Source organism: Meriones unguiculatus, chromosome 6 (assembly GCF_030254825.1).
Source record: "Meriones unguiculatus strain TT.TT164.6M chromosome 6, Bangor_MerUng_6.1, whole genome shotgun sequence".
Taxonomy (NCBI): domain Eukaryota; kingdom Metazoa; phylum Chordata; class Mammalia; order Rodentia; family Muridae; genus Meriones; species Meriones unguiculatus.
The window spans coordinates 45,044,334-45,071,782 of record NC_083354.1 but is presented as its reverse complement, the minus strand read 5'-3'; the positions used below and the strand labels follow the sequence as shown (position 1 = coordinate 45,071,782).

Genomic DNA, 27,449 nt, shown 5'->3' with positions numbered 1-27,449 from the left:
AGACCTTCGGAAGCCGCGGTGCTGAGCTCTCACCACAGCTGTGGTGCTGTGGCGCCCGCCACACTGAATAGTGTGTGCAGAAGCCTGGACTCCTTTCGTAGCAGCAAGCCATGAGCAGCACTCCACGGTTATGCTGCGTTCATCATGTTTCTTGCCATGGCAACCGAAGGCTTGCAGAAACCGGATTGCTTATCTGCTCATCTTCCGGGTGAGGATCCCGAGGCCCAGGGCTTAAGGGTTGGTTCCTGACTCTGTGCTTAGCTCAGTCCCCGTGAGCGGTCATTCACAGGGCTCTCTGATGGCAGCACACTGAGGGAAACAACTTAGTGCCTTCGTTCAACACTACGGTGATCAGGGACAGGATGAAACCGTTTTCCCACACAGTGACAGAAAAATGACCTGGCCCCACGCTAAATTTCACTCAGGACCTGGACATACAGAACATGACTCTAGCTAGCCATGATCTACAGAAGAGAAACTATGCCTTGTGGTTTTTGTCAAAGGACCCCAAATTGGGACTCAAACAAAGCTTCCCCTCCAGTTGCAAATATTTGCCATGCAGTCCTTGTGGCCAAAAATTAGGAAAGATGAGCTACGAGGACCAAGACACTCATTATCTTAGTCATTTTTCAGAATTGTGTATTTTAATGTCTGAGGCATAAAAAAAAAAAAAAAATGTAAAACTGGCTTCTAAGACATTAGCGTCTGTCAAACTGACAAGCCTCTTTTCCCCCTGATGGCTCCAGTCTTCATAACTAGACACCCACTTCACAACTGTCTACCACGCAACTCCCACCAGTCAGCCCCAGCTGTGACAAAAAGCAAGGCAGCTGCATGACTTTTAAACCAACACAGCATTCCAGGAGTGGGGAAATTCAAACCAAACAATCTAGACCTCCCTCAGTCTGATGCTTTCGTTTTAGGACAGAAACTGAAGCCGGAAGATCCCTTTTTAAAAGTTGCTAGGATACAGTGGGGGAGCGGGGATTCGTGCAGGGAAAAAAAGATGGTAAAGACAAGATACTCAAGGACAAGGAAGAGAGAGGAGGTTGGCAGTCAGGGCTCCTGTCTCTGTGGAAAAACGGGAATCGTGTGGCTTTGTTCTTTGGTCTCCTGTGGGGGTTCAAGTAAAGTGTCCAAGTGTTCTGAAGGAGCAGGTAGTCATTTCTGCAAATGTCAACCCCCCAAGCAAACTGTGTCCAGCTTACCTGATGGCCACGCCTTCCCTTTTCTCCCTTGGGGCCTTGGATGGAATTATTAGTTCCAGGGTCTCCCTGAGAAAACAAAAGTTGGCCTTCCTCAGATGGACAGATAAATTAAAACATATATAATTTAAAAAAAAAAAGGAAAAGAGACAAAAGGAAGAATGGTTTTAAAGAAAAGGAGGAAGGGCTGGAGAGCCAACATAGAGGCAGAGCAACTGCATATCATGTCCAGGGTTCTGGGTTCTATTTGTTGCACCAGTGAGAGGGGGTGGATGTCAAGGAGGGCCCTTTCCATTGCCCAGACCTGTTTATGTAATAATCCCAGATGCCCAATCCAATTACAGTCCCAACTCTTCACACAGCAGAGCTTCTGTAAGATGGCTTGACTTTCAGATCCCTAGTTCGCTTCAATGCAGTAAAGACAGACTGAACAGATGCCTCATTAGCCAGAGCTAGATCAATCTTTGCCTCAGCACAGTTCTCATGTCCTCGGAAGTAAAGCAGAAGAAACCCCACAGCCATCACTCACGGGATCTCCCCTCAGCCCAGGCTCCCCACGATGTCCAGCTTGTCCAGGCAGTCCTGTCAAACCCTTAAATTACAAAGAAAAGAAAGTGAGAAATGAATCACATCATAAAATCACTCTATGCTTAAAAAGAAGGTGTTAAGAGGGGAAACGGGGATCAGATTTTCAGGATATCTTAGTACTTGAAGCGTAACATATTCACAGTCAAGATGGCATGGTTGGGAGGGAGACATTAACATAGCATTTCTGGAAATCCCATGCCGGGCCCTGTGTGTGCATTAGCACACGTGACTCTCACATGTCAAGAATGAGTCCTTCTGCATACACTGGGACCCAGGCCTCCCTGGGTCTCAGCTCTGGGTCTTTTCACCTCTCCTTGATGTTCTATAAAGAATCACACAAGGGGGCAGTAGTCGTGGCTGCTTTACCCACCATGCATCTGGGTATGATTAACAGTAAGTGCCCGTGGGTAGAAGGAGGAAGAATGATCAGTGATAGACTCTAGCACTTAAGAGGGTAAGGTGTGACCTTATAGGGCCATTTTAAGGAGTTCCATATTTAAATTTAAATTTAATTTAAACATAAAAATTAAATAAGAAATCTAAAACATTTGATACCTAGTTGGGTACAGGGGTCCCACTGTGACTTATCATACTCCTTCCTAAGCCCTTTCTAAATCACACATTCTCCAGAGCCATCCTGTTCCTGTAGCCTCAATGGTGCCTCCCTTACCCAGAAACAGCCCATAGCCCCTAATGACTCAGTGGGAGAAAAAACAAAAGTAAAAAAAAAAAAAAAAAAAAATGTACTGAGTGGACCTATTCCTCCTAGCCCTTAGGTCTTTCTGACTCATCTTCCACTCCCTGCAGAATTGAAATCCTCCTTCCTACCCTGAGGCTTCAGAACTCTGCACTTTTCCTTGTGACTTTTTCCCGACTGACATACCCATCCGTTCTCACAGAGATCTGGGGAAAAAGAACCCCACGATTTCCCCTGGTCCCTGGAATTCTGGGGTACCCTCCATCTCTCTGTCTCTGCTCAAATGTCCCACAGGGCCTCAGGACCAGTGGTAGCACAGAGATCTGGGGGGAAAGAACCCCACGATTTCCCCTCTAGGGTACCCTCTATCCCTCTGTCTCTGCTCAAATGTCCTACAGGACCTCACGTCCAGTGGTAGCCATCTTGGCCTCTTAGTTATTTGTCCTTTATGCTTCGTCACATCTTCACTTCATGAAAAAAAAACCTTCCTGAATGCACTAGCCTGTCCCACCCTGTCATTTCGCTATCTCTGTATTTGCTTCAGTGATGAGCTTAAATCTACTTTGAGGATTACTTCACCAATGTCTGCCTCTCCCCCGGAAAGCCAGTCCTGGAAGGCACAGCCACATGTTTTACTCCCCATGCTAAATTATGTCTGGATTCCAACAGATGCTCAACTGATACTGGTGGTGCCCAAATGGAGGGGAAAGACCCTTTCTGTTTTCCTCAACTGTGTCCTATTAATTCATTTACATCCTTTATCATATCTTACATACAGTCCTTGTTCAAACTGTATTTCCTATACAGGTTATTAGCCATTTGTTGGCCAGATCCATGACTTATTTATCTTTGAACCACTCCCTGTGGACAGAATGCACCTGATAGACATTTATTGAATTTGGCTCAATTTAACTGAAATGTAAAAGTTTTTGTGTTGTGGAAGCATGGTGCCCCACACTAGCTCCAAACTCCGACCCACAAACTTCTAGTTTTCAGCTGGACTATTGTCAAGTTCTTCTAGGGTCTGATGGCCAAAGTCTCTCTGCTTTGGCAAGGTTCCAGGGTCCACAGTAGGATCTAGGACAGGATGTGGAGTTCCCCTGTTTGCTTTATCTCTTGGGTCACCTACCTGATGGCTCAGGCAACGGATCAGCAACTGATCACAAAAGATGATTGAAAGGAAAAGAAATAGGAGAGCCCAGGATTCCTTCTCTAGGTCTAGGGACCAGTTACACTGCTACTAAAAAGGAAAACTTTACCTGGTTACCTTTTTTTTTTTTCCTGCAGCCAGGACTGTAAAACTGATTCTAGCCAAAACTGCAAGGGGTTGTAAAAAGGGGCTCTCTGATCTGAGATTAGCTCCCGTGAAGGGGCAGGCCACTTCGGAGGCCTCCACAGGCTAAAGTAAACTTTTTCCTGCTTGTCCTAGGCTGGTAGAACCTGAATCATCTTAACTGTGTTTGCAAATTGGTAAGAAAGGGGGGGGGGGGAGATAAGCAAAGACCATTCACGCACACATACTCAAAGGGGAAAAGGTGGATGAAGTTAAGAGCTTTGACTTCAACAAATTCCCACAAGCTTACAAGCTTACATGATGTTGATTTCTGCTAATATCTCCTCTGCAGAAACTGCAGCAAGTACAGGTTTCCAGTTCTATAGTATTATTCCATATGTACACACAGACAATCAGTCATATAGACCTGTTCATTTCATACACACATTCAATGGACAATACAAAAGGGGCTCATTGCATACAGACAGACAATTGACATACACTCATGTAACATATGAACACAAAACAGACAGATGTACATATTTACATGTAAATTCATATATAAATACATGTTTGCAACTCATGGATGAAGGGAATATCAGCCAGCTTTCATTCAATGGGCTTCCACTACCAGGCTTTTGCCAATGGTGTGTGTGTTTTTTTGCTACCATTTATTGTATATCCTTTATACCTCTGAGAGAAAGCTTCCAGAAAAGAAATTACCTCATAGTCAAAATGGCAATTAATTATAAAAGCAGATTAATTCTAAAATACAACAGGTTACATGTTTTAAAACTAAACACTTATTATCTATGTATCTAGTATGTAAGTCTATAGTGAGTTCAGAATAAGAAAGGTTGACAAGGCCTAAAGGTTAATAGAGTCTAAAAGTTACAAGAATATATGCCTTTTCGATTAAGACTGACCTAGCTAAACATTTTTCAGCTATCTCTAAGTTTATAGTGAGTTCAAGACAATAATTTTATCTGTCTTTCATTTTAAGAAACAAAGTAAATTTAAAATGACAGTATATAATGCCATAAGGTAGCAAGGTATAAGGAATTACAACAGAAAGTTGTATATAATGACATCAAGGTTTGTACTTAATTAGACATTGCTTGGTCATCCCATTATAATTTGAGTTCATGGGAAGTCTAAACCAACTTATATTTATGGTATATACCAGGATTCATAATGAAGGCTTAGCTTGAAGACACAAATCTGTCTCAAGCCTGTCACCTAGTGAGGCATATGGAGGTCCACAAAGGTATTTATTGCAGCCATAAATTTTCTAAAGGTGTTTTAAAAGTTCTAAAACAATTTAACTTTTTAAATTGTTTGAATCAAGTCAGAAATTCCATAATTGGGAATTAATTCATCTGAACAGTAGTAAATTCCCAGAAAGTGCCAATTCGCACCATATCAGCAGTGCATAAAGAATGAGTGTCAGAGACTGGAAGCAATTCTGGGATGTATCATGGTACAGACCTTTCAAAATACCAGATCCCCTTCCAGAAGGCCCACCTGCCTAATGAGCTTCTTTAACACAATGGTTCCTAACAGACTATCTAGTTGGAAAGTAAAGAGATGTTCCTTTTGATACTCTCCCTTCTGTTTCACTTATCAGAAACATGGTCCACACTGCTGATCATGCATGAATAAAAGCACTACTTTAATTTCACACAGAGTACAAGCAATGACAAGCAAATAAATTTAATCTCCTATGTAAACCTAGCAACCAATAAATATTGACTCTTAACTGTGTTGATAATGTTCCTCCAGCCAAGTTGGACTTTATGCTCAATTAGTAATGTCTGCCAAAGCACAGAATGGGAGAGGTGAAGTACATGCAACAGGTATCTCCCTTCCCCTGTACAGAACTAAAACTAGGACAGAAGACAGTAAATATTCACCATCAAAGATATAGAGAAAAGGGAGAGCCCTATAAACTAGCACAGTGGAGTGTTGTGTAGCAACTTCTCCAAACTGAAACATTTTATCCTGGAGAGAGGCTACCATGGATTGGAGAAGTAAGCAACTCACAAGTCTCAGGAAGTTCCTGAAATATCTAGGGCTCACAAGGCTTTCCCAAGGGAGAGGAGATGCTCTGACCAGCCAGTCTGCCTGAGAAGACTCTGTAACTTGACCTTTCCAGCTGTCTGCAAATTGTACATGAAATTCTAGGATTGCAGTTTCTCTGATGAATCACCCATGCTGTGGTGGGCTTTATGGTGAAACAGTTTCTTTTGGGTCATGAAAAACCTCATAAGTAACCCTTCACTCAGACATTTGTAAGTAACCCCAGTAAACTCATCATTTCACCAAAAGCTGGACTTTGGAAGAATCATCACTTTGTTTGCACTTGGTTTGCTATCTGGGGTGAGGAGGCATTGGTTCACATCTCCCTAGGAAAAGTCTCACATAACATCAAGGAAACCATCACGAGAAAGAAGGGAAGGGAACTAGACAATTAAAAGCAAGTTAATGTTCAATTGATCACTGAAATGGGATCATGGAAAAGGCAAGCGCGGTGAGGGGGCATCTAAGCGTGAGGAATATCCTAGAGGCAGAGGGTCGTATAGTTTGGCTGGCCACGAGGATGAAGAGTCCTGGTGAGAGACTATGTCATCAGTGACGGGGACTTAGGAGAAGCTTGTGAGCCACAGAGCGATGAGCTCACTGTACAAAGCGCAAGGTTCAGGTCCTACACTCATGCAACTCGTTTCCGTATCCACCCTTCAGGCCCCGAGGAACGATTTCAAAGAGTCGTCTAACGCGACCTGCCTTTCACACGCAGTCAGCCTCAACTGCTAGACGGTTCCTTCCCACAGCTTAAACTGCTGGTGTCTGTCTGTGCGTGAGAAAGATGACAGAGGTAAAAACACCAGCATACTTTACCCTGTTGCCTCTGCTTCCTTTCTCTCCAGACAACCCTTTGGCTCCACAATCACCCTAGGAAAAGAAAAATAAACATGTAAGGAATCATTCTACTATTAGTCACTCCTGAAGCTTTTATCCTGTAGTTTTACATTCTAGCCAAGAGTGGGATGTGCATTAGCACTTTTGACAACAGGGCAGATCGGGGGCTCTGATATACTCTCGCACCAAAACAATTTCAAATGCCACATAAATTAAAACTACCCTGAGGTGCACTAATAAGATCACAAATAAAAAGAAATGCTTAAGGTTCTCAATGAAGAAAAAGTAGGACACAGGTAGGATTTTAAGAGAAACAAAGAGAAATTCTTGAACTGAAAAATGTAAGTGAAGCCAGGCGTGGTGGCGCCTGCCTGTAATTCCAGCACTCAGGGAGGCACAGGCAGGTGGATCTCTGTGAGTTTGAGCTCATCCTGGTCTATGGAGTGAGTCCAAGAGAGCCAAGATTACACAGAGAAACCCTGTCTCAAAAAAAAAAGAAAGAAAAGAAAAGAAGAAGAAAGAAAAGAAAAAAGAAAGGAAAAAATAAGTGAATTTATTAAATAGCAGAGTAAACAGAAGAGTGAAGTTTTAAAAAATTTTCAGTGGTTGAGAACCACTGAAATGAAGGAAATAAAGGAACCAGATGCTATGCTCTATGTCCTGGCTGTCCTCCCTTCTTCAAGGTCTATGTGCCGAATCTTGGTCCCATTGTGCTAGTGCTGGGAGATACTATGGACCTTTAAGAGGCAGGGCCTGGTGGGAAGTCCTCAGGCCACTAGATAAAGCCCTTAAAGGGGACTCTGAGACCCCAGACCTTTCTTCTTTTTCTCCTTCTTTCCAATCAGCAAGTGAGCAGATCTCTCCACCACACTCTCCCCACCATTGTTCTCTGTGACTCCCCCATCAAGGGCTTAAGAGAAATGGGTCTACCCAACCATGGACTCGAATCCTAAAATCATGAACGAAAATAAGCCTTTTCTCTTTATATGCAAATTACCTTGGATATTTCATTATGTGAGGGGAAGCTGACGGACACAATACAAAAGCTAAAAATTCCAATAGGGTAATTTTCTGAGGATTTTCTAAGATCTGTAGAAGGCATAAATAGATCCAAGAGCTTAACAAGTTCCAAGCAGAATAAATAAAATGAAACCTACACCTGGATACATCATATTGAAACTGTCAAAACTAACAGCAATGGGGATTTTTTTTATGCAACCTGATATATATTTTTGAAATGCTGCTTGCTGAGAAATAATTATTTTGACAGATAGCTTCTTAACAGTAATAACGAAAGATCTAAGGCAAAAGAAGCCAGAAACTAAGAAATGTCATGCTGAGAAAGGAGAACTCTCAAAACAGAATTGTTTACTCAGTGAGCTATCTTTTGCATAAAAAAGGAAAAGAAAACATAAAACAAAGTGGTTGCGAGAAACAAAAGCCAAGGAAGCTTATCATGAGCCTGACTCTTGTTAACAGAAAGTCTACATTTTATTTCTTCTGGGGTTTTTTTGTTTGGTTGATTGTTTGGGTTTTGTTGTTGTTGTTGTTATGAAAATATCAACTATTATAAGGAAGCTATCTGTGATGCTAATAAATATTGGAGTAAAGCTAAGAGAATGTCAGTTATTTAAAACAATATTAACAATAAAGCCCAAGGCTGGGAAAATGGCTCCATTGCTAAGAGCACTTGCTGCTCTTCCATAGGACCCAGGTTTCCCAGGATCCACATGGTGGCTCACAACAGCCTGTAACTCTGGCTACCAGGAATGTAATGCCCTCTTCTGGCCTCCACAGGCACCTTCACATATGTTCACACATGCACACAAATATAAACCTTTTTTTAATGTTTGATTGCTGGAACTTAACAAAATGTAAGATGGAAATGAAATTCAGGACAATAATAGGCCATCTGGGAGAGGGTGGCTGGAGTTAAAGATCCTTGTATTGGAATGGGGACAAACATCAGTTTAAACCCTTCTGCGTGTGCCTGTTAAAATGACTAATCAGGAAAAGCTGTCCTCCTTGTAACAGTATATATGCCAGACCAATATGAGAACAAATGAAAGGACTATCTGTGGTGGAGAAAAGAAAGCAAGAGGGGGACGGGAAAGAAGGGAAAGTGGGAGAGAGAAATGAATAGGAACAAAGGATACTGGCAAATGTGTATGAAGATGCCATCATTTTTACATACTAACTGAAATTTTGAAGTCTTCTGTGAATACTGTGAAATAAAAGGTTACTTTTCGCTCCAAGGCAACACTATGAACGAGGAGGCAGGTAGAATGTGGGAGCCAAAAGATGGGGAAGAATGCGTATGAAGCTGTCTTCCCGACACGACATGGCTATTACATCCTGAACTCACAGCGGCAGTGGATGTGTGCACAAGACTGGTCTTACCAACATCCCAGTGTGGAATGGACAGACCACACCCTCTCCCAGGAAGCCAGATGATTAATGGCTGCCTTGAGATGGGAATCAGAGTCCTCGGTGTTGTAGCCACTGGTGAGCTGCCCTTGCTTGACAAAATAACCCCTTACTCACGCTTGCGCTCCCAAGCCTAACCTAAAGCAGGGGCCACCAACAAAATGACATGAATATAGGAGGGGACTTGGAAAGACGCAGGGTGGAGTGGAATGGGGGAGATAAGATAACAGGAGGGTAAAATCAAACTACATTGTGTGTGTGTGTGTGTGTGCATGTAATGAAATTACAAAAGCCTTTTTAAGAGTCAAACGTTGTTCTACCAGTTTTCATTGGTAGTCCAGTCTACCAATGAAAAAATTAAATTTTCAATTTTTTTAAATCACTCTTGCAAAGTTATATGTAATTAATTTAAAATATTGATGTAAGGCGTTTCTCAGATATAAGAAAGAAAAGTTTGATGAAATGAAGGTGGTTGCTGAAAAGATAAGGAGCCAGTTATGGTTAATCCCAGCACTCAGGAGGCAGAATCAGGTAGAACTCTGAGTTCATGGCCAGCTTGATCTACATAGCAAGTTCTAGGCCAGCCAGGACTACACAGGGAGATCCTGGATAGATAGATAGATAGATAGATAGATAGATAGATAGATAGATAGATAGATAGATAGATAGATAAGGAGATGACAAGATACGTTAGCACATAAAGGTACTTGTTGCCAAGCCTGGCTATTTGAATTCAATCTCAGGACCCACAAGGTGAAAGGAGAGTACAAACCCCTGCAACCTGCATGTGTGCAGTGGCACACACACATACACACATACACACATAAATAAAATAATGCCAGAGTAGTGAGCAGAAAACATAAAGCAAGATAGTTCCATACCTGTTCTCCATCTAAGCCAGCAGCACCGTCCTCACCTGGGCTGCCCTGTGCAAAGGAAGGGCAGAGGTTAGAGAGGAGAGAAACACCAGTGGGGGGTGGGGGGTGCAGTGTTTCTTCTTTGTTACTTTCCTTGCTACTATTTCTTCTTCAGCTGACAGAAGAGTGTATCGCTTCTGAAACAATGTTAACACCACACCCTATTTGAAAAGTAACTATCTGGTCTTCCAAAAACCTTTCTTATGGCTTTTCCAGACCATTCCAGGCGGAAGAAGGATAGGAGAGGGAGGAGGAAAAGGAAGACTACGTGTTTAATAAAAACAAAACAGAGGTGGAAGAGGCAAGGCACACACATGTGGTAGGAAATAGACTCTTTCAACTTTGAAACATTGACAATAAGCAAGTCCTTTGACAAACTGGATGAAGCATCCCACTGGCTGTCACATTCTAAAAATGGCCCTGTAGCTAGTGTGGGCCATTCCTGTAATCCCAGCATTCAGGAGTCTGAAGCAGGAGGATCAAGAGTTTAGCCAGCCTGGGCTTGTTAGTGAGACCCTGTCTTAAAACATAAATGAAATTCTCTCTCTCTCTCCTGCATCTTTTGAAGAAAAACAATCAGAATTTTGTAAGCCAGATGAAAGCTACTTCACACCTGTGAAAGAGTGGGTTTATCCCTACAGTCCACCCAAGAAAGTCAAACAAAATTGAATCAGCATACGATAAGAAGCACATCAAGATCTTGACTTGGAACTGATGTGACACGTTTGCCACAGGCCTGGGAAAATGATGGAAGGTTCTAGAACACATGTGTAAGTTCAGCCCCAGAGTCCTCGTCTGTCTCATCATCTTGTAAATGTTCCCCCATGGTAATGAGGGAAACACAGAGGATATGAAATGTGTATTTCTGGAGCAAAGAAATGAACAAATAGATACTTTGATTCTGAACCTGGATTCAAAGTTATTCATTTATTGTGACACCCATTTTATCACTCCTCCCCCATATCTTACATCCTGACCCCACTCTCCCCACCACACCTTGAACTCAGAGCCACCTCTCTTCAGAGCATCATGTGACAGATATGCTAGTTCAATTATTACAGAATTATCCAGGCTTGCCAATAGCATTGTAGGTCACAGTCTTTGAGCTTAAATATCTGTCTTCCAAACAGTCACCCGTCAGCCAGGCAAGGCCTACTTCCTTTTCTAAGAATCTGAAATTTCACTCAAGCCATAGAATAGGGCTCAGACTCAGCACTGTGTTTTCCAGTGGTGCTGCCACCCAGGGCCAGAAAAGGGAAGATAGTCATACCTTTTCTCCTGAAAATCCTCTTGCTCCCTGAAGTTATGAAGAAACAAAATTAATTAAGCTGTGTATATAGACCCAAAAGAGTGGTGAAGTTACCATGCAAAATAAAATAAAAATAAAAACATGCCTGCACTTATACATCAATATTTACAATAGACAAGCTAGGAAATCAACCTGGGTATCCATCAATAAAGGAATGGATTTTTTAAGTGTGATATATATATATATATATATATATATATATATATATATACACACACACACACACAATGGAAGGTTATTCAACCATTTAAAAAAGAAAGAAAAGAACAGAAATATTCTGCCATTTTGGAACTGTAAGGCATTGTGTTAAATAAGCTAGACACAAAAAGACTAGTAATACATTTATAGAAGTTCTTAAAAGTAAAAATAAAAAGTCAACCTCAAATGTAGAATACTGATCACTAGAGGTTGGGGAGGTAATGGAGCAGAGCAGAAGGGCAGGAAGAGGCTTGGGTTTGATTGATGTCATCTATGTGCAGCTACTGAAATAAGACTTCATTCATAGATACATATTAATCAAAATTAAGATGAAAAGAACTGAGGTCTGGGGGTATAGTTCAGTGGCAGAGTGCTTGCTTAGGTGATGTGAGACCTTAGATGTAGTCCTACATGCTAGAGACAGAGAGGGAGGAAGGAAAGGATAGAATGGAGGGAAGGAGGAAGGAAGGAGAAGAGAGGAGGGAGGGAGGAGAAAAGGAGGGAGGGAAGAAAGGAAAGAAGAGGAGGAAGTGAGAGAGAGAGAAAGGAAGAAACTGGGCTTGATGAGATTTTTAAACCATTGATGTGTTTACAAAATCTTGATACTTCACTTGAAGGAAATACACTTATTAGATCAAATTGAAAGCTCCTCTCTCTCTCTCCCTCCAGTGAATGTAATGAGTCTCACAGAATTTCTACTACTCTCCCCCACTTCCTATGCCTGGTGAAAACTGCACCTTGAAACACTTTGCATAGTAGGGGTTCAGAAAGCAGCAGTGGCCTGCCACTTATATTTTTAAGGATCATGTTTTCCTCAGACAAAGTTGAGGCCACACTGAATGGCAAACATGCAGAGGCTTCTGGGAAGAACAAGACAGAGTCCCTGAAAAAACACTTTGGTGGCACATGTGGGACACAGTGTGTTTGGAAAAGCTCTCGTTAGGACTTTGATGCTGTAGATATTTCTTCTGAGGTTACTGAAGGAGATCCTCCAATCCTAGAAGCTTCAGAACTGTTTAATACAATAATTTAAAGGGGGCATTCTGCTCATCCCCCCCAACTGTTGAAATTCAGGGTTCTCGAAGCTACCTTCCAACCATCAGCATGCTCAACTCTTGTCTTGAGGGTCTTCTTTTCTGGGACCAGAAACTGCTCTGCCCAAATGCAGGATAAGCTAAGCTACTGGGGAATTAATGCCTCGTAGGACCAACCCCCAACTCCTTCCTGGCAGGATTTGGAGTGGAAGCCTGAGCTCCCTCGTGTCTAGGGACAGGGCTCAGGCTCCCATTCAATACTGACCACCTCAGCACGGTCCTACTCTGCCAGAGGGTGAAATCTCATAGTTGTCTTTTAGGTCTCTTTCCCCTCTATTTTACTTCATTACTGTACTCCTAGAGTCTGCTGGGATAACCTCCCTCCAAACTCTTTGCAGATTTTACTTCCAGGCAGCCTTTCTTAGGAGCTAAAAGTCCATAGCGATGGCGATGGATCAGGATATTTCTCCAACTCAAGGAGTGAAATCACGAAAGGCAAAGGAATCTCAAAGTCCAAGGTCACACCCACCTTAGGTCCTCTCACACCTGGACATCCCGTCTCACCTCGAAGTCCAGGAAGACCCCGGGGGCCTCTCTGTCCCTGTGAAGAAAGACACAGGAAGATACTCAGGCAACTGTCTCCATACCCACCAAAGCAATTCAAACCAGCAGTGGCGCCCATCAAAGGGACCGGAACACAGATGGTCCCTACATTGTCACACCTTCAAACAGCTGAACATACATAACCTACAGGTCACCAGATTATAAATTCATCAACTGGCCAAGCCGAGGCCCCAGGGGGAAAAATGATATGTTTATCCCCACAAAACTTCAGAACTCAAACCTCAGATTTGTCTTAACATTCCCTTCAGACTGCTCAAACTATGGTCTCATAGAGAATGAGCCATTGTTTAACATTTTGTCAGTCACACCCTTCCTGCCCCAAAGGTCCCTGTTTGTCAACTCTTTATATCAGCAACTTCTTCTGTTGAGATCACCTAATTGTTCCCTTATTATACTTACAGTGTTTGGGGAAATCAACTTTGTTGGATCCTACTTAGGTTTGGGGTGGGTTTCCTTATTTGTTTGTTGGTTTGTTTATTTGTTTATGAGAGGGTCTTACTGTGTAGCCCAGTGCCTCTATCACCCAAGTACTGAGATTATAAACACATTGTTAGGAGACAGTTGCTTGAGTCCAGCCATCTCAGGAACAACCTCCATCTTGCTGGTAGGGTCAAAACTGAGTTCATGTCCCCGGGACCCAGAACCAACTCCTATCCTGCTTCATCAGGTTTTTCATGGTTATCTGTTAACCAGTAAATCAAATAAAGAGGGAAGTTACCAGTTATCTAAACTAAGGCACACAAGTCGTAAATGTGTTTCCTGTCATGACCTAATTGACTAGTTGCAGCTTGCCCATGCCTCTGTTCTCTTATTATTCTGAATTCAGGGCCAGAAGTCCAGGAGAGGACCTGACTGCAAAAGCTGAGTCAAGGACCCTGGAACCAGGTGACCTGGATATGGACCAGTCCCCAATGTTTACTTCCTTGCTCAACCCCTTGTGTCAAAATATGATGGGACAATACTACAGCCTGCCTCACTTTCCCTTGCTTTGTGCTTCTGGCCTTTAAAAATGCTGCAATATTTCTCTTCACGGATCACAGGTCAGCTCCCAAGTCTGTTCTGCTTTGACTGGTTCCTGATCAATCAGTAGGAGCCTGAGTACAGCGTGATTTTGCCGTCTGCTTAAATACCCACTCAGATGAATGCTCAAAGATGCAAGCAGCTCCCGGGTCTGTGCTGTTGGCCCTGACTGGACAGTTCTGGCTGCCTTATTCAAATAAAGATCTTGCTTTGCTGGATTCATGTGACTGCTTGGGTTGTTTTGGTTTTTCACAACCCACCCAGACTGGTAGATGTTTTCTAATTTTTTGAAGTTTATTATTATTGGTGTGTGTGTGTGTGTGTGTGTGTGTGTTCTTAGGCATGCAAGGCACTACAGTGACTGTGTGGAAGTCACAAGACACCATGCAGGTGTTGGTTCTTTCTTGTCACCGTGATTCCAGGGCTCGAACTCGGGGTGTCAGGCTTACCTTTTAACCGGCTGAGCCACCTCACCAGCCTGCTGGTTTGGGTTTTGTTTGTGTTTTTTAATAGAACCTCCTGCTAGGTTTTGTGCCCATCAGGCGTGCCAGCAGAGATGCCAGTCACAGGAGAGAAGATACCACTGCAGTGGCAGCTCCTCCAATCTCGGTCTCTAGCGCCCCAGCAGTTCTCAGCAGCCCAGCTGAGACCCCAAACACGGAGGGACACCTGGCCTTTGGAGCCCTTTTAGTTTTCTCACCCGAGAGGTCAATGAACATAACAACAACAAAAGTTTTTCTTTTAATCTTGTGCGTGTGGGTGGCTGTGTGTTCGTGTTTGAGTGGAGCACACCTGTCCCGTGGCCTGGTGTGGAAGTAAGAAGACAACCACCTTGTTTCACACAGGGTTTCTTGTTCTTGGCTGCATATGAGCCTGGGCATTGTGGGTAGACACATTACCATACCTGGCTTTATGTGAGTTCTGGGATCCGGACTCGGGTCCTCATGATCACACAAGCAAGCGCTTTACGCACTGGGCTATCTCCCCAGCCCCAGAGCATTGTCTTACACCATTGAGTTGGAGGTGTGCTTGGGAGAGGTGTGATCAGTTACTAACAGAAGACATCTGTGAGGATAAACCATCTGTCCCTAGACACGCTCCATTTGAACCTACAAATGGATGCTCGCACCTTTGATGGCATTCCATCTACACAGACAGCTCTGACACTGAGCAGTAAAACCTGACCTTTTTTAGAAAAATGATATGAAGAGCTATTCAGAGGACGACACACAGGGAAGTCATCTTCTCTTGTAAGAAGTTGCATTAAACATAAAAAGGGGGTTGTAAAGGTGATTCAGTGGGCAAAAGAGCCTGAGGAGCAAGCCTGAGGATCTGAGCCCCCAGTAACCATGTAAAAGGCTGAATGCTGCGGTGTGACTCTCTAATCCCAGTGCTCATGCCGCAAGACAGTGGACAGAGATAGAATTGTCTGGAGGTTTCCAAGCAAGTTGCACTAAGTATGCATATATAAACAAGAGAGGTCCTGCCTCAGCAAGATACAAGAAAAGAACCCACTCCTGAAAGTGACCTCCATGGGACACACACATACACACACACACACACACACACACACACTCATATTAATGGAAGTAATACTGGCTACCACTGCTCTATCAAAAACAATAGTCCCAGCCACAGAGGTAACTAAGCTCTCAAAAGGCACTGTACATGAAAACAGCAGATGTAGAAGATGACATATTTTTAAGCAAGATATCTTGTTAATTTATTTGTCATATATTATGAACTATGTTGAAATGGCTTAGGTATACTGAGTAAAAGGAATGTATTGTTAAAATAGGCTCCATTCATTCCACCTTATCTTCTTTATAGTACTACAATAAAATTTAAAATTACAAAATGCCCCTTATATTATATTTCTAACTCTGTCATAAAAGTCTATGAGAATGTCTTGGCTGTTATGATATTAGAAAAAACTGAGATGGAGAACAAAACTATCTCCTAACCAGACAAGGCCTGAACTGTCCTGGTGGTCTGAAATCCAAAGACCCTAACTGAGGTGGAGGGGCTTTCCACAGCTCTAATGTGTGTCCAGCTCACTGACCCACTCCACATGTATTAAAAAAATAATATTTAAAGGGCATTTTAAACATCATCAAAAAATTAAAAGAATTTTTTTTTCTTTTGCTATTTCTAAGTGAAATAGTAGGAACTCACACTCGTGTTCAGTAAGGCTGGGCTTACTGAAGAAAGGCAGAGGAGATCGAGCAATTCTCCCAAAGCTGCAAAGTAGATTGGTCTACACAAGTCCTGGCAGCAACATTTTTCCTGTAATATCTGCTTATCATCTACATTCAGACAGCTTAGATGTTCAGAGTAACAGGTGGTGGGGCAGGATGGATGGCTCAGCGGTTAGAGCGCTGGCGGCTTTTCCAGAGGACCCAGATTCAGTTCCCAACACCCACATGGCTGCTCACAACTGTCTGTCACTCCAGTTCCAGGGGATCTGACACCCTTTTCTGGCTCCTGTGAACACCAGGCACATATATAGTATAGACATACACCTACAGACAAAACACTTATGCAAATAAAATAAATTAGAAGAAAAAAACAGGAAGAACAAAGAAAATACCTATGATTTCATGTAGAGTAGTTCACAAAGAGTATTTTTCCCAATCACACTCCAGTGTTACTTTCTGTTTTTAACTCTCAGTCTTTCCCAAGTATGAGGTGGAAGGAAGAGCCACATAGGAAGTGGCGAGAGCAGATGAGAAACAGAAGCCCGGATGCAAACTCAGCTGCCTCCTAAAAGCTAAATATGGAAAACACTGCAAATAAAACTCCCTGAACTTTAACTTAGAGTAGAGTAGACATCACAAGAACAAAACCCAAAGCTGCGAAAGGCTGAAGGGTAGAGTACTTACCTATGAACAAGGTCCCAGGTTCAATCCCCAACCCCACACAAACACACACACAAATATCAAAAAGTCTTTGAGATCCCCAGCAACCATTAAGAGCATAAAGACTGAAGGATGGGGACCTAGAGAGCCATTGGTGAGGAAGTGTAAACTCAGTTTTAAGTGAGGAAGTTCTCGGCACCGACACACAGCATGGTGGCCGCAGTTAACAACCCAACATAAGCTGCTGGAAACTCTCTAAGGAGTTTGCTCCCAAATGTTCTCACCTCACACCAGGGAAAGTGCTGACTGCCATGTGGCCAGCCTGCCAATGGCCTCGATTGCATGATGACCTCACAACACACACATATATGAAACCATCGGGGTTACGAGCCTTAGGGAAGGCGATTCCATCTGTCAATTACGTCTCAATAAACCTGGACTGACCAAGAGTACGCCAACGTCTTGAGACCAGAAAGCTTGACCAACAGGAGTGTACCTGAAAATCGACTTTAAAATAGGCCCATGGGTCAAAGGACCGTTTCAAAATCAACTGGAAACCATGGAATCCTTTTAATTTCCTGACTGTCGGGATGGGGTGAAATTGGTCTCTACCACAGTTTGTTCTCCTGCCTCACAGTTCTCTCTCTAACGTACATTTTCCTTCCCTGATAAGCAAATGCTGCATAACTTCTCTTGAAGCACGGCCGGGGGTGGGGTAGATTTCCAGGGTTTCGGTGCTTCGATGTAACCCCAGAACCTTCGCTGCCACCCAAGATGAGAAAACCAAGGGGACTTGGGCTGTCTTCAGCTCATCTTGTTGTTACAGCCGTCATAGTCACGGGTGTGTCTTGATAACAGTACAAACCGGCTCAGTTCAGCGGGCAGTTAACAGGTAGGAGAGGGGGTGAGAAAGGAAGGGAGGAAGAGAAGGGAGAAAGATCCAGTACTCACATAGTCACCGTCTTCACCAGGATGGCCGGGACGCCCGTCCAGACCCCTCTCTCCCTGAGAAAACAAGAAACTGAAATAGGTAACGTAGACTCTAGATTCTTCATCACCTCTCGAGTCTGCGCAAAATAATTTACCCGCTACTGTGAGATAACCTTGCCTCACTAGGTCCAAACGTAATGGAAAAATCCATTAGCTACTGGAGGAAGCACACAGAATTTCTTGGAGATTCATGGCCTATATGACAGGGAGGATATGAATACTTTTGTGTCTGCTCATCGGATTGTTGCTGTGATTCCACAATATTTTTAAGCCACTCTATCATGAATATTCAAACTGAGACCAGATTCTAGTTTAAAGTTTAAGAAGAAGAAAAAAAAAAAAAGCATTATAAGCATTATTCCTAAACAGGTCTTTGACCTTGCTGCAAAGGTCATGCCTCAGATTACTCATGAGGAAAGGTTTATTTCTGACTCAACTGTTCAGTCTTCTTTTTTTTTCTTTTCTTCAGTTTTAAGCTGGCATACTGTATCATCCTAAGGAATGTGGCTTGCCATTTAAAAGGTAAATTTGTTTAGTTAGCCTAAAGTCACCAACAGGATCAGTGAGATATGTTTTATTTGTAAAACTCAGTACAGCGAGCACTCAATTCTAGCGGAGCCGGGAGGTCAGACTTGGCCACTTAGTCACCACGCCCATGGTAAGAGGCTCCCAAAGTCAATGCTCTAGTCTAATACTAAAGAGAAAGAAACCTGTCCCTAAGGCCTAACTTCAATTTCTTCTTCAAAAAGTCTCTTTAGGAGCAGGAATATGGCTCAGTTGGCAGAGTGCTTGCCTGCCATGCATGAAGCCCCGGGTTCAATCCCCAGCACTGCATAAACCAAGGCTAGTGATGCACACCACTAACCCTGAAGCTGGTAGAATCAAAACAACAGGGTCATATCCAGCTACCTAAGAAGTTCAGGGCCAGTCTGGGCCACAGGAGAACTTATCTCAAAAAGCAAAACAAAACAAAAATCATTTTGTCCTTTGCACTGCTTCAAATTGCTAAGACTGATCCGAAAACCCTCCAAGAACTCATTCCACAGCTTGGAGAGATGGCTCTGAAGTTAAGAGAGCAGGCAGCTGTTGATGAAGACTCAGAGTGCAGTTCCTGACACCCACCACAGATGGGATCAGACACCGTTCTTCTAGCCTCCACGGGCACCAGCCCTTGTTTGCATATGTGCATTACATAGGCATGGGAGCATGCATACATTTAATAATAAAATTAAATCTTTAAAATTGAAAAGAAGTACTCATTCTAGCCAGGTATGGTGACTCGCTCCTGTAATTATCCTCAGTTCAAGAGTGTCCTAGCTGCCTAGAGAGCTCAAGGGCAGTGTCAAACAGAGTCCGTGGCTTTGGCGAAACTTGCTCCGATTTGAGGATCTATACCTGTCGCAAACCTTTGGTTCCTATGAGCAGGGAACCTTGGAAGCTGGCCAGCCCCGAATACCTGAAGAGCATTTCTATGAGCTGTTCTTCCTTTAAGGTGTTAAGTACTAATTTTCCTGTCAGCAAAGCTAGAATTAACAAAGATGAAAATGAAAATGAACAGCTGCACGAAACCCACGCTTTATCTTCCCTCAGACTTTAATGCTGTGAAAGGAATGTTGGGAAGGGAAGGGGAAATGCACTACCAAAAAAAAAAAAAAAAAAGATGGTGGTCAGTCTTTCGTAAGTGAAGACCCCTGAGCAGAGGTAGGATCTGTGACTGTGTTTGTCAAATAAACGTCAAGAGGAACTGGGAGATGGCTCCTTGGGCAAAGTACCTGCCCGGCAAGCATGAGGCACTGACTTTGAGCCTCAGCACCCACACAGCTGGGTGTGACAACGAATTTCTACAATTCCTGGCCTGGGGAGGTGGAGAAAGGAGGACTCTAAAGCTTACTGGCCAGCTGCCTGGCAGAGTCAAACGGGAAAAGTCCAGGTTCAGGAAAAGACTATCTCATAAATTAAAGTGAACAGCTTTAAGCTTAGCCCCTCCGGAGAGAGGGGCAGGCAGATCTGTGTGAGTTCAAGGCCCCCTGGTACACAGAGCAAGCTTGAGGCCAGGCTATCCAGTGTAGCCTGCATACGTGTGCATATACATGCACACAAGCAAATAGATGTAATAAAAAATTAAATTAAAAATAAATTTAAATAAGTGTAAAAGGGCAGCCTCATGTGGTAGGAAGAATAGGCTGTGGTGAAGTCAGACAAACACTAGGGTTCAACTCTCAAATGCCTTGTCGTTCTGCACAACTTGGGGAGAGTGTTGTCCCCCCCAGGACTTCAAGGTCACGTGTGTAAAATAACCAGGTCCTCAAAGGTCTCTTATGGCTTATGAGGATGTGAGAGCTGCTGTGCACTGGGGGCTGTGTGTCACCTCTCTTCCTCCCCCATCCACATCCAGGAATTCTTACCTCCCTCCCGCGACTCCCAGGATCACCCCTGAGACCATCCTCTCCATAACACTTGGCATACACGTGACAACACGTCCTCTCCACAATTGTGTCCTGAAACACAGAACCTGCGTCACATGCCGTTTATTCTTTCTGGATCACAAGACACGCTAGACAGACAAACTCCTACCCATCCCCCCATACCTCCGGCCCGCCCCGCCCCGCCCCCAGTTTTCAGTCATTATCATCATCAGGATCAAGTGAAGATCAACGCTTTGGACTCACGAGCTGCTTGAGTAAGACGCTTGGGAGGGACAGCAGACTGGTGCTCAGAGGCTGCCAGTACGTGAACCCTCTGCCGAACTCCAGCTCCTGCAGCTCTTCTAACTTAGGTGCGCCTTCCATACCGATGAGCAGGAGGCCCGAGAGTCCTTCCAAATGTCAACAGTGAAGTTTATGCCTTTAGAACCATCCCTGCGTCTCAGCCCCCGCTGGTCACCCATCGTCGCGCAATTGCCACATCCTCAGCCTGTCTCGTCTCAAGCTGCACTTTTGTTAAAAGCAAACTCCCAGGCCAGGCGAGGTGGCTTACATCGGCCACACAACTAGCCGCCTTTTGCATTGCTGTTGGTTGGTTTCATTCTGTTTGTTTGTTTGCTTGCTTGGTTTCTTGTTGTTGTTGTTTTGTTTGTTTCATATAGATTCTACCTATGTAGCCCTGGCTGGCCCAATGCTCTCAAGAAAGCCCAGGCTAACCCCGAACTATCAATGGTCATCTTGCCTCTTTGCCTCTCCTTTTTTTTTTTTTTTTAATGTTTGAGGTTTATTTACTTTTATTTTGTATATATAGCTGTTTGCCTAAATGTATTCAATACACCGCATGTAGCACCCATGAAGGCCAGAGAAGGTCCAGGTCTCCCAGGAGGGGAGTTACAGATGGTTGTGAGCTGCCTTGTGAGTGGCTGAAATTGAATCTGAGTCCTCCGGAAGAGCAGCCAGGGCTCTTTACCACTGAGTCAGCTCTCCCTGCCCCAGAGGGCCTTTCTTGTATTGTTATGTCCTTCCAAGCCCATCCCTGGAGCTGACTGGACATTTACTCTTGGAAATTATATCAAGGGATTTGTAAGGTATAAATAATAGCACTGGTTGCCAAGCCTGACAGCGTAAATTCAATCCCAACACCCACATGACGGAAGGAGAAAACTGACTCCCACGGTCCTCTGACCCCTACATGTGTACCACAGTGTATAGCCACATTAGCATATGCACGTGTGTGAGCAGAAATGAGGACATGACCATCCAAGGTATGACTGAAGGGCAGGCTTTTACTGTAGACATGAAGGCCAGAACAGGCAGGCCCATCTGGAAGGTTCCAGACTGAACCGGAGCATGGGAGAGAGATAGGGAGAGAGCAAGAGAGGAAGAGAAGAAGAGAGGGCAGGAAGACGAAGAGAGGAGCCAAGGACCAAGAGACCACAAAGGGAACCAAGAACAGAGCCAAGAGAGGAGAGACCTGAGTGTGTAGCCAAAATGCCTGGATATACCGGAATCAGAAGCTGGGGGCGGGGGGAAGGCTAGCCCCTGGGATGGAGAGGTTTATGGTAGGGGGCAGGGTGAGAATTGCTGGGAGGAGCCACAGGTACTGAGACTGGTTCCAAGTTTCTTTGGGAACCTGACAGTGCACACACACACATGAACACACACGTAAATAAAAGTTAAAATGAATAAATAATGTCTAAGGATGTAGCTGTACCTTAATGATAGAGCATTTGCCCAGTATACACATGGCTCTGGTGAGGAGAGACGGGAAGGAGGGGGGAAATTGTGGTAATCGTATGACTGTTCATGAATATTCTGATCCCCTCTTGAGGACGAATGGTTAAGATTGTACTTCTAAATTTTGGATTTATTTTATTTTATATGTGTGAGTATTTTTGCCTACATATATGTCTGTGTACCAAATACATGCCAGGTACCCTCAGAGGTCAGAAGAGGGAGTTCCAGGATCCCTGGATCTGGAGTTACAGATGGTTGAGAGCCACCGTGTGAGTGCTGGGGCCCAAGCCCAGTCCTCTGTGAAAACAGCAGCGCCCTTTGCCAGGGAGCCATCTCTCCAGCCCCGGGACTTCATTTCTTAGGGAAAGTTATAAACTTCAGTAAGCTTCAATTCCTTGCCTTGAAAAATATTTTTTTAAGTTCAAAGTGATAATGTCATTCCTCCGGCAAATGAGGTGTGAACAGAAGTGACAGGGTCACTCCCAGGAACAAATCTTCAGAACATTGTACAATTCTACACCTGTTTCCCCGACCACAGCAGGTTAAAAAAGGCCAGGGAGCAAGAGCAGTGACTCATAACGCGCATGTATTCAAGCCATGAGGCCTGGAGGTTGTGTGAGTTTCAACAGAGCTTATCCCATCTAATAAAACAGGCACTAAAAGATCGGCAGAGTCTGTTCGCACGAGACCAAACGGACATAGGTGTTTAAGAAATTCAACCAGGAACTGCCATGTTTGTTGAATGTCATAACAAATATTACTGTTAATATTTTGATCAGTAAGCTCCCAGCATGTACATAGTTGGCTTTTTTGCTGCTGAGCAAGCTGCTGACAATCTTGTACATATTCCCAGTGACTCCTCAAATATATATATTCTTGGCAACTAATGTGTGAGCAAAGTCTGCAGTCTCTTGTCACAAACTTGTCTCAAATTTCTTCCAGGGGAAAAAAAAAAGTTGCAACAATTTAAACTTCCAGGGCAATCAATGAAGTAAGCTCATCTGGAAGCAAGCTGTCATTTAAAAAAAAAAAATGGTTTTCAGCACATCCTTAACCAATGGCAAAATCATCAGGCTGCATTGAATACACTCTATCAAAGGAGAAGGACATCACCCAGGAGAGGACTGACACACGGCTCCACACTGCCACGCTCAGCAGGGTGAGGATTTCCTCTCAGCTTTTAGGGACCTGACCATGGGCCAAACCATCTCCCCATCTCAGAGAACACTAGACTGTTTGTGAAGCACAGTTGGAGATTTTTTAAAAGATATTTTAATCCAGGCTTAATTGTGAGGGTTAAAAGAAAGAGAGGCACTCAGGAAAAAAAAGGCCACGTCCGAAAGCGTGGAGTGGGATCCCCGCCCCCAAAGAAAAAGTAGCAGGACACAAGCCAGGCAAGGAGACTGTGGGTCCAGGCTTCTTCGAGAGACTGAAAATGAATTGTCTAAGCGCTATGTACACTTTGGTGGCGGCTCTCAAGTTACATCCCAAAAGGTCAGTGAGAAACATCTTCCTCCTACCCCACTTCTTCCCATAAGTGAAATAAGTAACTGAGGTGGGTCTAGAGATGCCGTGGATGAAATTGGAATCGGATAAACCCTGTAAAACCAGGAGCCACCAGGGCCGCACAAGGGTTTTGGTTCGCGTCCTCTCCCTGTAAATTGGGCTTCTGGTGAGATTCCTAGAAAAGTGCGGGTTTGCAGGGGTGGAGGGAGAAAAGCCGTGAGCAGTGGTTGATTGTGCTTTTCTGTGGGTGAGAGGCTTCGACCATATTCCAGGGTCAGGAATCTCCTCCCTTCCTGCACTTCCCGTGTCCCCAGGATCCTGCCTTCCCTTTTTATTCTTCCTCAGGGGAGCGTGAACAAGTCAGAGCGACTGGATATTCACCCTGTGTTTGCCTCATGTGACACAAAATGAGAACAGCCAAAGCCACTTATACAGATGAACAAATTGTCCTAGGATTGCCAGCTGAGGGGCAAGTGTGCTCTGAAATGCAGCCAGCCACCTGCACAGAGCTGCAACCACGGTGAGCAATGTTCTAATGTCACCAACATCCCACCTAAAGTAGCTCCCTGGCCCCTAAAAGTGCAGGAGAGCAAAGGGGAAAATTAGAGAGAAAGGCAGGGCTCTGAGCAAGGCTTGGCTTTCGGCTGACTCCAGCGTTTACTGAAAAAGACACACAGAGACCTCTGAGAAAGTGGAGCACAGCGACATCTGCAAACCGTCCAACCAGATCTGACGTCAGGACCGCTAGGAGTGGGAGATGCCTCCACATCCGGGACTCACACAAGGGAGACTGGGCCTCAACAGTTTGAAACCATGCTCTACCCACTAGGGCAGGTGGCTTCCTGGAGTCCACCCCCTTCTGAGGCTTTTGGGGCTCAGCCTTGGTGGGAGGGGCCAGTACATTCAGGGTACCAGCGTACTTACCTCTGCTGCGAAGGAGCTCTGAGGTTCTCTTCAGGCGTTGCAGGTCATCATCAAGTCCGTCTGAAAGCACTAAAAGGACCTGGGGGATGGAACGGGACAGGGTGGGGGGGGAGGATGGGAAGGGACACAAGGATGAGAGAGTAAGAAAGGGAGGGAAAGAGAGCAGAAAGAATGGAGAAAACAAAAAGGAAAATAAAAGGGAATGCAGAAGCATATGCTATAAATAGCACAATTCTTTTCTGTTTCTATTTCTGTTTTGTTTTGTTTTGTTTTGTTTTTCTAGACAGGGTTTCTCTGTGTACCCCTGGCCTTACTGGAACTCGATCTGTAGACCAGGCTGATCTCTAACTCAGAGGTCTGCCTGTCTCTGTCTCCCAAGCGCTGTGATTAAAGGTGTGTGCCACCACTGCCTGGCCACAATTTTTGTTTTCTTTTGTTTTGTTTTTTTTCTTTTTTCCAAGGCAGGGTTTCTCTGTGTAGCCTTGGCTGTCCTGGACTCACTTTGTAGATCAGGCTGGCCTCAAACTCAGAAATCCACCTGCCTCTGCCTCTACCTCCCCAAGTGCTGGAAATTACAGGCATGTGCCACCACGCCAGACTCATAATTCTTAAAACTACAAGTGAATTTTTTATTGCGCCCGGCCTTTCACTCCATTCCTTTTGATCTACCCATTTGTTACTAAATTAAAGATCTATTTTTATTTTAACTTTCCCACCCTCCACAGGGGCGGGGGGAGAAGGGGAGGATAAGAGTTGAAACAGCCTAAGCTATTCACTTAAAGATGCTTTCCAAAAAAATTGTCTCCTCCATCTTTTATCTGTTCAAAAACAAAACAAAATCAAAGTGCCATTAACAAGAGGAGAAAAAGCAAGTAGGGGACGGCTGGATTGTGAATGGAACAAAAACTGAGTGTAAGTTAAGCCTGAATTATTCAGTTCAAGGGGCATCAGGCAAACAGAAGAAGTTTCATGGATGGGCTTGGGCTAGCTCAAGGTGATGATTAGAAAAACAATGGTTTAACTCTGAATATCTGTGAGTGAGCATAAGAGACTAGGGGTCTTGCAGCGTTCCCTGGGTGTCTTAAGGATAATTTGTGCAGGCAGGGTGCGGAAGCACACCACTTTAATCCCAGAACTGGTAAAACAGAGGCAGGTGGAGCTCTGCAAGTTCAAGGCTAGCCTGAGCTCCATAGGGGACCCTGACTCAACAAACAAAAGAATGAATAATGCCATGGAAGGATTTGGATCATTAACCAGTGGGCAGTTGGAGGGCAGGGCTTTACTCTTTGGTCCCTCCTCCATTGGTTAGCACAGAGCCTCCAGGGCTTAATTAAGACATGCCCACCTTTTTATCCTACCCAGCCCCCTGGCTCCATAGCCTGGGTCCCAGGCTTGAAGTACCTTCACTTTAGCAAAAGACAGGTGGATGGCAGTGTCCCCCAGGGACTGCAGAAAGCCTGCATCCATGTGGTTGTTCACAGAACTCTGGTGCACCAAGAACTTCCGGACACTCTCATCGCTGTACTTGTCAAAGCCTGAGTCAAAGGCAAGCTGGCCGCTGAAGCCCGGAACCACATAGCGGAACCTCAGGTCCATTTGGCCCACAGCGTCACAGCTGACTGTAGAAAGCAGGGCCAGCTGTTGCATCAACCCGGGCAGCAAGCTGCGAAGTTCCTGCTGGGCTCGCTCTGAAGAAGTTGAGATATCAACTCCTACAGACAAATCCATGCCACATCCTTTGAAGAGGGAAAAGCAAGGTCAGTCACCTGCAGCTGCCAGAAATAACTCCCCAGGCACATACTTAAATAATGGTGGGTTAAGTTGGGGGGGGGGGAGTGCTACTTGTTACACGGTAAAAGCTAACTGACACAAAATACAGAACAACTTAATATCCTGTGGACCCATTGAGGCTTTGCTTTAGTCTTCTCCTAAGCGGGGGCTCCTTAAGAGTAGGAGCGATGTTGCCTACTCTCCCATGACCTAATACGGACCATCCCTGGATGTCTGACAGGCAAGGGGGCCTCTATAAATAAGTCTCGAGTCTCTTTCAGCAGCACTTGTAACTCACTTTCCGCCCTGGGAGTTCTCTCTCTTGTCTACCGCCCACACAGCAGCCTTGTTTGGGATGTTGGAGCCTATTAGAAAAGGTCAGTGCTGAGTGGTATCCTCTGTTTTCTGTTTCTTCTGCCAGAAAAAAAAAACGGTAAGGCCCTCTGGGGAGGCTAAATTTAGAATTTGAAGGTCCACAGGTGTTTCAGGCTATAATTAGTATATAATAAGCCCATTTACGGAGTTTCATCGAGAATGCAAAATTGATGCTCACAGATAACATCTAGTCTAGAATGTAGATGAGTGAATAACTTAGCAGCCATGTAAGAGCTGGTACTATTAATTACTTCCGCAGGGGCAATGCATAGCTTAGAACCTCTCCAGGCAAGCTGGACAGGTAGACATTTCCTGGTTAAATCTTCACATCTCATAGGCTGTCAGGAGGGCTCAGCAGGTAAAGGTGCTTGCTGCAAGCCAGAGGACCTGAGTTCAAGACCCACATGATGGAAGGAGAACAAACTGCTGTAATTGTCCTCTGAACACACACACACACACACATACAATTTTTTAATCTTCATTCATTGGAATACTTGACTCAGAATTAGAAAAATTAAAACTGCAGATTGGTGCATACAATTTGGGGAGGGCTTTTCACCAATTTGTTGGCTTTTCACCTATAAAACATTTCCCAAAGATCTGAGATACAGGGCTGGGACATGAGGGCTTAGCCCTCTGAAGATCATACCCACAC

The 27,449-nt window shown here is 44.3% G+C and overlaps 1 protein-coding gene across 1 annotated transcript in view; it reads right to left on the bottom strand.

Annotated features, from left to right (window-relative positions):
• Nucleotides 1-27,449, bottom strand: part of LOC110550189 (collagen alpha-4(VI) chain-like) — a 92,884-nt gene that overhangs the window by 46,312 nt on the left and 19,123 nt on the right. Inside the window, exons 8-18 of the mRNA XM_021639890.2 lie at nt 26,051-26,385; nt 24,650-24,728; nt 20,729-20,874; nt 20,465-20,557; nt 18,021-18,074; nt 13,097-13,168; nt 11,297-11,323; nt 9,991-10,035; nt 6,662-6,715; nt 1,735-1,797; nt 1,209-1,274 (exon numbers count right to left, since the gene is read on the bottom strand). Of these exons, the coding sequence (XP_021495565.1) occupies nt 1,209-1,274; nt 1,735-1,797; nt 6,662-6,715; nt 9,991-10,035; nt 11,297-11,323; nt 13,097-13,168; nt 18,021-18,074; nt 20,465-20,557; nt 20,729-20,874; nt 24,650-24,728; nt 26,051-26,385 (1,034 nt within the window). The remainder of the gene's footprint in view (nt 1-1,208; nt 1,275-1,734; nt 1,798-6,661; nt 6,716-9,990; nt 10,036-11,296; nt 11,324-13,096; nt 13,169-18,020; nt 18,075-20,464; nt 20,558-20,728; nt 20,875-24,649; nt 24,729-26,050; nt 26,386-27,449) is intronic.